The sequence below is a fragment of the Pleurodeles waltl genome, chromosome 6 (genome assembly GCF_031143425.1).
Source record: "Pleurodeles waltl isolate 20211129_DDA chromosome 6, aPleWal1.hap1.20221129, whole genome shotgun sequence".
NCBI classification, from domain to species: Eukaryota; Metazoa; Chordata; class Amphibia; order Caudata; family Salamandridae; genus Pleurodeles; species Pleurodeles waltl.
The window spans coordinates 1,417,924,392-1,417,938,000 of NC_090445.1; the positions used below are offsets into that span (position 1 = coordinate 1,417,924,392).

Below are 13,609 nucleotides of genomic sequence, written 5' to 3' on the forward strand. Positions count from 1 at the left end.
TCCTGAATTTGTAGGTCTTGAAGATTACCACCCCACCCTTCCAGAGGCACTGTTGTGATGAAGTCTGGTATCAATGGTAGGAAGGAAAGGCCTTTGGAGATATGAGGGATGCGAGTCCACCACTCCAATGCCTGTATCATTCTTGGAGTTATTCTTATGGAGGTCTTCGAAGGAGCCTTCTGTCCGAGTCCACTGCCTTTGAAATTCTTCCTGTAAGGGTCGCATTTTCAGGCATGCTAAGGGAGTGATGTTTATTGCATAAGACATCATTCCTAGAAAGAAAGAAAAAAAAAAAAAAAAAAAAAAAAAAAAAAAGAGGCAAATCAATGCACTGAAACGGACTCTCTTTTGGATATCGTTAGAGCCAGCTGAGCTAATTTTTGTTGCCTTTCCATAGTGAGAAATGCTTAGTCTTGTTTGGTATTCAGGATTGATCCTAGAAAGGTGATTTCCTGTAGAGGGATAGAATTCGATTACTGAAGGTTCAAAATGGATTCCTAATTTGTGGAACAGAGTCATACAATCCCATGTAGCTTTGGCTGCTTGGGCAGGTGTTTGTGCCTTTAGCAACCAGCCGTCTAGGTATGGGAATATTACATGGCCACTTGTTCTGAAAGCCGCTGCTACTGGGGCTAGGCATTTTGTAAACATGCGTGGTGCGGATTTGAGGCCGAATGGGAGGAATTTGAATTGGTAATGGGTGACAGCTATGTTGAAACAGAGATATTTTAGAAGTTTTGGGTGTATGGTAATGTGGAAATATGCATCCTCCAGGACGAGAGTGGTCAAATAATCTCCATCATTTAGGAGATGCAGGATGTCCATTAGAGTGACCATGCAGAAGGATTGCTCCCCGAGGAATTTGTTGAGTTTTCTTAGACCCAAGATGGGTCTCCATTCTCCTGATTTCTTTTATATTAGGAAAAAACAAAAATAGAAAAATATCTGGTTGGGTGGCACTTCCTCGATCGCTCCTTTGGTCATCATGAAGAGAGCTTCTCTTTGCAATAAGTGAAGATGAGGGGCGGGGGCATTTTGGTGGCATTTTTGGAGGCTTGTGAATGAATTCCAATGTATGACCATGGGCTATTTGATCTAGTACCTATTTGCATTGTGAAAGGTGTTTGAAAATGTTTGTGCCCGATGTCTTAGAGTTGGCAGTAGCTGGCCCACCACTGGGACTCATTGCTTGTGGACTGCGTCCCTGGATTGAGAGAGCTGACTTATTTTCCTTGCCTGTTGTAGGCCACTGGTGGTGGTGCATGTATGGAGGTCTAAACTGATTCAAAGGGCGAACAATAGCACCGGTAGCCTCCTCTGCTGGTGGAAAGCCCTCTGCCTTGTGCTCCATGAAAGGGAAACCTGCAAAATTGAAGTGTGCAGAGAGTCTTGGCTGTGTCTGTTTTAATGGCAAGCAAGTCATCATTAATCTGCTTTCCAAAACATGTCTCACCATCGTATAGCAAGTTGAGTATTTTGGATTGCACCTCTGGCCTCAATGATGTAGCTTTCGGCCACCCCTGTCTTCAAAAGACAGCAGCCCCTGCAAGCTGCTGGAATCCAGTGGAGGTGACATCCGTTGCACAATCTATTATTTCAGAGGATGTGCATTCCAATCAGGTCTAGAAGGGCACCTATGTCTTACCTCATTTGCCCATCGTAGCAGCCCAAGATAGCTAATGAATTTGCGCTCAAATTGTTATGGCTGACATAATGAAGAAGCCCTCACTGATATTATCTAAGCACCTGTCCTCTTTGTCAGGTGAAGTGGTGACTGAAGTAGTAGGATTCTTGGAACACCTTTGTGCCACTTGAGAAACAACTGAGTCAGCCTTAGGGTGTCCTGTAAGGCAGGTACGGGATCGTCAGGAGCCTTATATTTTTTATCTATGCATGGTACAACTGCTGCCAAGGTTGCTGGAGTTCTCATAATTTTGAGGTCCTCTTCCCAGATGTGGTCTATCAATGGAAACGCCTGAATAGACTTCCTTGCTTGCTCCTTGAAGTCATAAAAAGCATTCAGAATGCTTTATCGTAATAGGAAAGTAAAATCTTGCTGCTGCTCTCTCCATCAAATTGTGGAAACCCCCAATGTCTTCGGGAAGGGGGGGGGGGGTCCAAAGGATGCAGCACTGGAGGAGAATGTGTGGGGAGGGGATAGTACTCCCATTCATCTTAAGGCAGATGAGTGTCGGGTGTCCTGTAGTTTGACTTCTTTCCTGTCATCGTCCGATGACGAAGATTCATCCCTTGGTGGGGCTGCTATTGATGATGGAGTCATTCTTGGTGTGAATGGCGGAGGAATAGGCCTTGGATTTTCTGGAATTTGCGGAGGAGATGGTGGAGCATATTCGGTTGTTTCAGGAAAATGTCTCCTGTAGTCCTGCAACATAGCCTGTAGTTCCTGAACTAACTGTGGTGGCCTCTGATGTTTGTCTTTTGGGTGTTCTCCATAGGCGTGATAAGGAGGATACCTATGAGTAGGTTGAGGCGTGTAGTATTCCTAATATGAGTCATCATCTTGGTACTTCACTTGTACCTAAGAAGGGCTATGAGCTGGGCCAAACGGGTCTTCGTCGTCACAGTCGACTAAATGCAGTATATTACTTTGTAGATATGGCAACATCTTACTAGGAGGTGTCCTGTGGTTTCAGGAAGGTTTTGGTGACATTAAAATAGACTGATGTTGTCGTTGATGTCGTGACAAGGGGATGAAAAGTTATCATTGACGGAGGTGGCATTGCTATAATATCGGATGTATTAAAGGTGATAATGGTCTCGTCGACAACTGTGCCGTCCATAGTAGAGTTATCGGTCGACGTTGCAGTCTTAGCTGACAAGGAAACCACTGTCGACGGTGTAGGTGTCAACGATGGTTGTCATCGTCCTAGTCATTGTTGAAGGCCTTGACGATGACTCCGTCATTACTGCCTTTGTTGTAGTCGTCGTCAACGATAGTATCGTGATGGGGAAATTATTTTCAATGGTATGGAAGAATGAGCTGAAGGCCTCACAGATGAAGTTGAGGGCTCAGAAGGTGTTTTTTTTTGAGACTTTTACCGATTTCTCCTCCTTGCCACTCCCCGAGAGCCCATGATAGTGAGTTTAAAGGGCTTTTCTAGCTGCCTCAGAGGTCCCCTGCTCATCAGACCGTGTCCTAGTTTTAGAGTGACAAGAGGTGTCACTTTCATTTGTGGAGATGTCTCTATGTGGCTTGGATTTCTGTAACCACAAAAGAAGCCTTGCTTCTCTACCTCAGAGGGTCTCTGCATGCCTTACAGTCCTTAGGTTTGTGGTCTGGATCGAGGAAGTATAGACAGCTTTTATGTGGATCATCCAAGTGTAATCTCTTCTTCCCAAAGGTTTTGCAGGACCTGAAGAGCCCTTTTTTAGGAATATCCAACATTATGATGCTTTGGTAGGCTGAAGCAAGGAAAAACTGAGCAGAGCTCAGTGAGACTCTGTAGGAAGTTGGCTCTGTATGTGCTATTTCAAAGTAAGGAATAGCATGCACAGAGTCCAAGGGTTCCCCTTAGAGGTAAAATAGTGGTAAAAATAGATAATACTAATGCTCTATTTTGTGGTAGTGTGGTCGAGCAGTAGGCTTATCCAAGGAGTAGTGTTAAGCATTTGTTGTACATACACATAGACAATAAATGAGGTACACACACTCAGAGACAAATCCAGCCAATAGGTTTTGTTATAGAAAAATATTTTTTCTTAGTTTATTTTAAGAACCACAGGTTCAAATTTAACATGTAATATCTTGTTTGAAAGGTATTGCAGGTAAGTACATTAGGAACTTTGAATCATTTCAATTGCATGTATACTTTTCAAGTTATTCACAAATAGCTATTTCAAAAGTGGACACTTAGTGCAATTTTCACAGTTCCTGGGGGAGGTAAGTTTTTGTTAGTTTTACCAGGTAAGTAAGACACTTACAGGGCTTAGTTCTTGGTCCAAGGTAGCCCACCGTTGGAGGTTCAGAGCAACCCCAAAGTCACCACACCAGCAGCTCAGGGCCGGTCAGGTGCAGAGTTCAAAGTGGTGCCCAAAACACATAGGCTAGAATGGAGAGAAGGGGGTGCCCCGGTTCCGGTCTGCTTGCAGGTAAGTACCCGCGTCTTCGGAGGGCAGACCAGGGGGGTTTTGTAGGGCACCGGGGGGGGACACAAGCCCACACAGAAATTTCACCCTCAGCAGCGCGGGGGCGGCCGGGTGCAGTGTAGAAACAAGCGTCAGGTTTGTAATGGAAGTCAATGGGAGATCTAGGGATCTCTTCAGCGCTGCAGGCAGGCAAGGGGGGGGTTCCTCGGGGAAACCTCCACTTGGTCAAGGGAGAGGGACTCCTGGGGGTCACTCCTCCAGTGAAAGTCCGGTCCTTCAGGTCCTGGGGGCTGCGGGTGCAGGGTCTCTCCCAGGTGTCGGGACTTCGGATTCAAAGAGTCGCGGTCAGGGGAAGCCTCGGGATTCCCTCTGCAGGCGGCGCTGTGGGGGCTCAGGGGGGACAGGTTTTTGTACTCACAGTCTTAGAGTAGTCCTGGGGTCCCTCCTGAGGTGTTGGATCGCCACCAGCCGAGTCGGGGTCGCCGGGTGCAGTGTTGCAAGTCTCACGCTTCTTGCGGGGAGCTTGCAGGGTTCTTTAAAGCTGCTGGAAACAAAGTTGCAGCTTTTCTTGGACCAGGTCCGCTGTCCTCGGGAGTTTCTTGTCTTTTCGAAGCAGGGGCAGTCCTCAGAGGATGTCGAGGTCGCTGGTCCCTTTGGAAGGCGTCGCTGGAGCAGGATCTTTGGAAGGCAGGAGACAGGCCGGTGAGTTTCTGGAGCCAAGGCAGTTGTCGTCTTCTGGTCTTCCTCTGCAGGGGTTTTTCAGCTAGGCAGTCCTTCTTCTTGTAGTTGCAGGAATCTGATTTTCTAGGGTTCAGGGTAGCCCTTAAATACTAAATTTAAGGGCGGGTTTAGGTCTGGGGGGTTAGTAGCCAATGGCTACTAGCCCTGAGGGTGGGTACACCCTCTTTGTGCCTCCTCCCAAGGGGAGGGGGTCACAATCCTAACCCTATTGGGGGAATCCTCCATCTGCAAGATGGAGGATTTCTAAAAGTTAGAGTCACTTCAGCTCAGGACACCTTAGGGGCTGTCCTGACTGGCCAGTGACTCCTCCTTGTTGCTTTCTTTGTTCCCTCCAGCCTTGCCGCCAAAAGTGGGGGCCGTGGCCGGAGGGGGCGGGCAACTCCACTAAGCTGGAGTGCCCTGCTGGGCTGTGACAAAGGGGTGAGCCTTTGAGGCTCACCGCCAGGTGTTACAGCTCCTGCCTGGGGGAGGTGTTAGCATCTCCACCCAGTGCAGGCTTTGTTACTGGCCTCAGAGTGACAAAGGCACTCTCCCCATGGGGCCAGCAACATGTCTCTGGTGTGGCAGGCTGCTGGAACTAGTCCGCCTACACAGACAGTCGGTTAAGTTTCAGGGGGCACCTCTAAGGTGCCCTCTGTGGTGTATTTTACAATAAAATGTACACTGGCATCAGTGTGCATTTATTGTGCTGAGAAGTTTGATACCAAACTTCCCAGTTTTCAGTGTAGCCATTATGGTGCTGTGGAGTTCGTGTTTGACAGACTCCCAGACCATATACTCTTATGGCTACCCTGCACTTACAATGTCTAAGGTTTTGTTTAGACACTGTAGGGGTACCATGCTCATGCCCTGGTACCCTCACCTATGGTATAGTGCACCCTGCCTTAGGGCTGTAAGGCCTGCTAGAGGGGTGTCTTACCTATACTGCATAGGCAGTGAGAGGCTGGCATGGCACCCTGAGGGGAGTGCCATGTCGACTTACTCGTTTTGTCCTCACCAGCACACACAAGCTGGCAAGCAGTGTGTCTGTGCTGAGTGAGAGGTCTCCAGAGTGGCATAAGACATGCTGCAGCCCTTAGAGACCTTCCTTGGCATCAGGGCCCTTGGTACTAGAAGTACCAGTTACAAGGGACTTATCTGGATGCCAGGGTCTGCCAATTGTGGATACAAATGTACAGGTTAGGGAAAGAACACTGGTGCTGGGGCCTGGTTAGCAGGCCTCAGCACACTTTCAATTGTAAACATAGCATCAGCAAAGGCAAAAAGTCAGGGGGCAACCATGCCAAGGAGGCATTTCCTTACAGACTCCATTCACACGATGTGCGGTAGTAAATCTGAGAGACTGGAGCTTGTGTGCTGAGGGTTCTATAGGGTGCAGTCGTCTGATTGGCTGGACCTGGGCTTTTTCATATGACGCAAATAAGCTATAAAAGTGAATGCACTCAGTCAACCTATGAAAGATCCAATATGAAATATGAAATAGCACTACATCCCAAAGTTTGTAGTATTATTTAAGTTGATAAAGATTTGTGGTTTATGTCATCTAAATTCGGAATGCTGAATGTAAAGCACTATAGGAGGGTTTCAACAACAAAGGTGTTTTGTTATCCAAATTTAAAAGACACAAACCAAAAATCTTTTCCCTGATTTTAATATGTATGCTAAGAGAAAAGCTCATTCCAAGAAAGGAAAAGATGGTAAGGACTTAGTGGGACCATTTGCCTGATAAGGACCACATTCATATTTCACACCTGAGCAAGGCAGAACTTTGGGAGGGATGATTCTTCTAAGGCCCTCCATCAATGCTTTAATTACCAGGGATGCGAAAAAATGAAGAGCGTTCACTGTTTCGCATGTAAGCAGCTATGGATGTGAAATGGCGGCGTAATGAAGTGAACATAATGCCTAATTTCTGTAGATAGAGTAGGTACCAAAAAACATCCTGGACCATAGGCTTAAGAAGGTCAATGTGTATGGGGGAATTCAATAAAATACATCTCTTTTTGATACATAGCTAGCTCATTTAGGAGGCCTGTGGAAGTCACAAGATCGGTCCATGCACTCCCACAGAAGGCACAGATAACTGTATTCTAGGACATCTGGTGCCAGATTGCTAGATTTAGTTGGGCGAGACCTGGGTGCCAGATCTGACCTTGATTTCTGGTGAGAAAGTCCAGTCTGGTGGGGAGCCTCCTGAGGGGGCTAACAGGGTAGGGGTTTGCAATGTATGGCACTTCTTCCACACTAAATGTGCAACGAGCGAGAGAGAGAACAAAAGTAAGAAAAGATCCCTGACCAATTCATCCATAGTACATTGCCTAAGGACTGTGGGTACTGGAGGCGAAATTTGTGCATTTGGTATATTCAGGGGTGCAAAAACGTATATGTGGAGTTCTCCAATAATAGAAGTAGAGGATTTGGACTTGCAGATGAGGTTTCTACTTATGTGCTTGTTGATGTGCCCTTCGGAGCAGGTCTACTAAGTCACTGTTCAACACCAAAAGATACTCTGTCCCCCTTTCCCGAATAGCTGAGCAAACCTGGCATTATTATACAGAGTCAGTGCCTCCCTTTTTTTTTAGAGACAGTCCCATTGTCTGTTTTGACCAGGACTATTCTGCCCTAAATGAATGGAATAGAGGCTTTGAGAGAGATGCACAGCAAGGAGCTTGGGGTAATTTTATGGCATTCATGGTATTGAGGAGCCCACATTTACTATATGATTATGTAGCTGAGATGGTCCAGTCCTGATTGGCCCAAACTGGACGAAACCAGTCTTCGGTTGCCAGTGGTAACATTTTTAATGTTATTTAGTGAAAGCATCTGTAATTGTCATATTCAACTCTTGGAAAGTATTTTAAAGCACTGTGTGATACAAATATTATTCATGGGGAAAAAAAAAAAACTTAATTTGAAGTTACCAAATATTGTTAGTAAACATATTATATTATACGTACACTGTGGTGCCATAAACTAAGCTGCTTCTTTGTTTTAGAAGGTTGTAAGACGGGGTAGTTTGAAGGTGCAGAATATTGCTGTGATTTTTAGCACTAATTTCTTAATTACAGATGACAGACGGAAGGGTTGCTCTCTTGGCACCATCATGTCTGCACCTTCACATAGAGGAAGCAACGCTGCTTTTCTTAATGCAACTGGCTGAGAGAACTGTATCCGTTCTAAAGGTTCTCCTGATTCTACATGTTTAAGAACACAAACTAGTGTGAATGATGGTCTTGCCATTCACTTTGAACTGTACTCATTTAGTCTGTATTGTGATGCCATCCAGAAGAGGAAAAATGGAGGCATTCATCAGGCCCTACCAAGTCCTCAAAGTCAACATGCTCCAAATACTTCAAAGACCAAAAGTAAGGAATTTCATTGCTAAACGATATGACCTATTTATTTAATGAAACAATTACCAACTCTGAATCCTTATTGCACTCGGAAACTACGTCACTGTCAGGCGGAACAGTGCATGTCTGCAAACTTACTGCATATTCAGGAATATACCTTGTTTCCCAAAACTTCCCTGCCAAGAGATGAAACTAATGAAAAAAGGATAAGTTGTAAGAATTTGACAACTATTAAAATGGTAACAAGCTATTCATCAACAGTAATATCATTCCTCCTTGCATAGGAAATGTCTAAGGCTTTAGACTATAGTTGACATCAAATTGCTTTCGCCATCATTAAAAGCATCTACGAAGTAAACACTGAAAGTTGACTCTCCTCATACTTCAACACAGCACCACAAACCACTTACTAAGTTCCCCTAATGTTTAAAGGGATTAAGAGGAAGAAAATTGTTATGGATAGCTAAAGGCACCATCTTTTTGTTGCAGAGGTGCTGCAGTATTTAGGCAAGTTTGCTTGTGTATAGAATTGCCGTAATCTAAGCTGGACTTAATTTATGCATGCATATTATTTTTCTCCGGGGGATTTAAATAAAAGCGAGCTGTGTGACACTGTAGCTAATTTCCATAAAACCATTACAGTTCAAGAGATTGCAGTGTCAGTCTCAAAGAGAAAGATGAATTTCTCAGCATATCTAAGTTTCCGCCTCATTGTTAAGAAAGGATATATGACAGTAAACCTAAAGAAGGATAAAGCTATTTGTAAGCGGAATTAGTCTTTAAATACTGAAAAATAGCCACAAACTCAGAAGACAGTGTTCAAACCTAAAAACAAAAAAAGAATAATAATTTTGTAGAGTGACCGCAGTCACACTGGACAAAGTGAAATGAATGCACCCATACTTGTGGCATCTGCCGCATGACAGAAAAAGGTTGGGTCAGAACATCATATGTACAATTTATTTATTTGTGCCACAAGCCCAGAATGCATTCCCATGTGAATCCTAAAAGCCATCAAAATATCTAATACCTCTTGCCTGGACTCTTTCATATACCTAAAGAGCAGAAAAGGATGAGAATGCAAGGAAATAGACTCCTTTTTCAAAGCCCAGCAACACTGATGCAGAGTAGCTAGTAAATATAAAATGGTTGTACTCCAAAACAATTGGACCTTGATTTTACAATACCAATCAGGTCATATTCTTGATAATTTTTTATGTAGATTTTACAATAACTTTACTCAGAGCTCGAGTTGTTTTCCTGAATCATAGAAAAAGTATTGTCAAGGAAAGCCACAGTACAGTTCAAATAATGCAAGAGGAATTAAATCCTATGAAAAGAGTAAACATTTTAAAATCCATTAACTCTTACAAATGAATTGATGGCCCACGTGCAATTACAAAAATAAAAACAATTTGTGGCAACCTTTATAGATGGACACCAAGGTATCAGAAAGGTGAATGGGTGAAAAGAAGGGTTTGACCTAATCTCAATGCTAGAGGATATGCAGAGCACAGGAACGGTTAGCAGTGACCATTCTTTCACACTCTACTCTTGAATTTATGTTATGTTGAGCCAATACATTTCCATATCTTCTGCTCACAGACAGAAATAATTCGAAGTTAAAGAAATTGTGAATGCAGATGAAAGACTTTCCATCAAAACTATTACCTATCTGTCCAATTATATACTGAGACATGCTCCACAGCTGCTTAAGATAAAAAAGAAACTGAATGCATTAAAAATAAAAATAAAAAATAAAATTAAAAAAAAATAAACCCAAGGGCATACATCCATAGAGAAACACTCACCTGCGTGAGTGCAGAGCATTCAACATATTTCACTGCCTTTAAGTCCCGAGCAAGCTTCTCTGCAGTCTCCGGAGTTATAGGTTTCTGTTTATTTTTGGCAAGTTTCTCACATGTTGAAGGGTCATCTCGTAGATCAATCTGGGTTCCAACAAGCAGGAATGGAGTCTTTGGACAATGATGGGTAATTTCTGGCACCCACTAAAAGTCACACATTGAAACAAACTAGTCAAAACGAGGGCAAATACACGTATTAGCAGTAGTTTAAGAGCACATGAAGCATACTATTTACCTTCTCTTTGACATTTTCAAAAGAAGATGGAGAGACCACTGAGAAACAGACTAAAAACACATCAGTCTGTGGGTAGCTTAAAGGTCTTAATCTGTCATAATCTTCTTGCCCTAAAAAATAATTGCATAACTATATTAGGACAGCGTTACATATAATCTTGACATCATTTCTTAATGTTACCCTAGGATTATGTCTATAGTGAAGGAGCAAGAATGAATACATATGTGTAACAAACTAAGGATAAATAGCTTTGGGTGAAAGTACTTTCACCTTAAGAGTTGATATTAACACTGAAATGTGAAGCTCCAATACCCAAAATCTCCACTTAAAGCACCCCTGCATTATTATCAAAAGTACTCAAGCTTCATCCCTCTTTGGAAGGCATACAATTTCAAAATGTGAAGCTGATGACCACTTGTGTGCTGGTGATTCGGCAGAAGTATTTCACAAACGCGTCAAACAAGGCTTTGACGATCACCATACCAAATTGTCAGTTTCAGTGAGTGACCTCTTTAAACAGTTTTTTCACTGACAAAAAGGTGGTCTTTGAGGACACAGGAAAATAAAAACTAAACACAAAAAAATGAACGTTACAGAAATATAAAAATCCTTGACATGATATTTGAAGCTGGAAGACCCAAATACTTTGCTTAATCTATAGAAATACTACATACTGCTCAGATTGTTGTGTGTACTGCCTAAATGCATCACTTCTCTGTAGTGAAATTAGTTGTATGGACATTTTTTCAGCAAACTTTATTAATTTGACATAATCTCAGTTCCAAAAGAAAAGATTCTTTCCAATGCAAAGAAAGTATGCTTATGTATATTAGTGGTCTCTTAGGGCTAACATCCAAACGAGTTTTTTTGGGCACATTAAGATCATGTAATGGTGCAAACTCCACATCAATAGCTCACTTCAGCCTGAAGACGTAATGAAAAAGTTGCTAAATTCTCAAATGGACAAACGTAAAACCCAGAGCACTAGCCAATGAAATGTTACCCAGAATGTCCAGTGTCTTACAATACCAACTCTGTGTGGGATTTATTAAGCAACGTAGCCTGCACAGACAATTATGTAATATCACCGCAGATCAGTAAATTGTGGATGATGACCGATATCTTACCCAGAACTAAATGCAACATATAGTAACTTAATTGAGTACGATCCTAGGATTATATCCATGCAAGCCCGAGCTCCCTTGCCTCCGGCTCTAGAGGTCGCGGTGACAGGGACTATGTTTTGCAACTCGCATGGCTGTGTCCGTAGGTTTTGGTCAGAGGTTTACAACTGTGTAGGGGAATCTGTGATCTAACTGTCCCAAAAAACACCAATTGTTGCCCTCCTGGGGTTTGAAAGGATGTTCCACTTATTGCCTGCAGGTTGGTGGCGAAGCAGCTTCTGCTGGCAAAGCAAAGAGTGGTAATGAACTGGGGAGTAAGGACGCCTTCCAAAGTACAGAGATGGTTAACAGACACCACCTAATGCAGGAACAACTGGAGACCTAGTGGATACCAATGCCAGCCACCTCGAGTCACAAGGTTATTTAGGCCCCTTTCTGCTTATATATGGCCATGTGCCTGGGACCCGATTGAGCTGAACAGCCTGACTTTGCACCTGCCAATGAGCCAGGTAATGAAAATGTCACTTACCCAGTGTACATCTGTTCGTGGCATCAGTCGCAGTAGATTCGCATGTTCTGCAATAGCTCGCCATCTGGTGTTGGGCCGGAGTGTTACAAGTTGTTTTTCTTCGAAGAAGTCTTTCGAGTCACGGGACCGAGTGACTCCTCCTTTTGTCTCCATTGCGCATGGGCGTCGACTCCATCTTCGATTGTTTTTCCCCGCAGAGGGTGAGGTAGGAGTTGAATTGTAGTAATAGTGCCCATGCAATGGAGTGACTAAGTATGCACGTATTTAAGGTTGAGATGATACATATATAAATAATTGAAAGTAACTTCCAAACTGCTACAGGCTCCCGGGGAGGCGGGTGGGCACATGCGAATCTACTGCGACTGATGCCACGAACAGATGTACACTGGGTAAGTGACATTTTCAGTTCGATGGCATCTGTCGCTGTAGATACGCATGTTCTGCATAGACTAGTAAGCAGTTATTTCCCCAAAAGCGGTGGATCAGCCTGTAGGAGTGGAAGTAGTTTGAAATAATGTCCTTAATACGGCTTGACCTACTGTGGCTTGTTGTGCGGAAAACACGTCTACACAGTAGTGCTTGGTGAATGTGTGAGGCGTAGACCATGTGGCTGCCTTACATATTTCTTGCATTGGGATGTTTCCTAGAAAGGCCATGGTAGCACCTTTCTTTCTGGTTGAGTGTGCCCTTGGTGTAATGGGCAGCTGTCGTTTAGCTTTAAGGTAGCAGATTTGGATGCATTTAACTATCCATCTGGCTATACCTTGTTTTGAAATTGGATTTCCTGCATGAGGTTTTTGAAATGCAATAAAGAGTTGTTTAGTCTTTCTGATGTTCTTTGTTCTGTCAATGTAATACATCAATGCTCTTTTGACATCTAATGTATGTAGTGCCCTTTCAGCTACGGTATCTGGCTGTGGAAAGAACACTGGAAGTTCCACTGTTTGATTTAGATGGAACGGTGAAATAACCTTTGGCAAAAATTTAGGATTGGTCCTTAGGACGACTTTATTTTTGTGTAGTTGTATAAAAGGTTCCTGTATAGTAAACGCCTGAATCTCGCTTACTCTTCTTAGGGAAGTAATGGCGATGAGAAATGCCACCTTCCAGGTTAGGAACTGTATGTCGCAGGAGTGCATGGGTTCAAAAGGTGGACCCATAAGTCTAGTTAGGACAACATTTAGGTTCCATGAAGGAACAGGTAGTGTTCTTGGTGGTATAATTCTTCTAAGGCCCTCCATGAATGCTTTAATGACTGGTATTTTATATAGGGAAGTTGAATAGGTAGTCTGCAGGTATGCAGATATTGCTGCAAGGTGAATCTTAATGGAAGAGAAAGCTAGGTTAGATTTTTGTAAGTGAAGCAAGTAACCCACTACATGTTCTGGAGTTGTGTGTAATGGTTGTATTTGATTAATATGGCAGTAGCAAACAAACCTCTTCCATTTACTTGCATAGCAGTGCCTGGTGGATGGCCTTCTTGCTTGTTTTATGACTTCCATACATTCTTGGGTAAGTTGTAAGTGCCCGAATTCTAGGATTTCAGGAGCCAGATTGCTAGATTCAGCGATGCTGGATCTGGGTGTCTGATCTTTTGGTTGTGCTGTGTCAACAGATCTGGCCTGTTGGGCAATTTGATGCAGGGTACCACTGAT

The 13,609-nt window shown here is 43.4% G+C and overlaps 1 protein-coding gene across 3 annotated transcripts in view; it reads right to left on the reverse strand.

Moving 5' to 3' along the window:
- Positions 1-13,609, reverse strand: part of CDC42 (cell division cycle 42) — a 128,997-nt gene that overhangs the window by 33,339 nt on the left and 82,049 nt on the right. For all 3 annotated transcript variants that reach the window (XM_069240770.1, XM_069240768.1, XM_069240769.1), the window contains exons 4-5: positions 10,302-10,411; positions 10,013-10,210 (exon numbers count right to left, since the gene is read on the reverse strand). In XM_069240770.1, the coding sequence (XP_069096871.1) occupies positions 10,013-10,210; positions 10,302-10,411 (308 nt within the window). The remainder of the gene's footprint in view (positions 1-10,012; positions 10,211-10,301; positions 10,412-13,609) is intronic.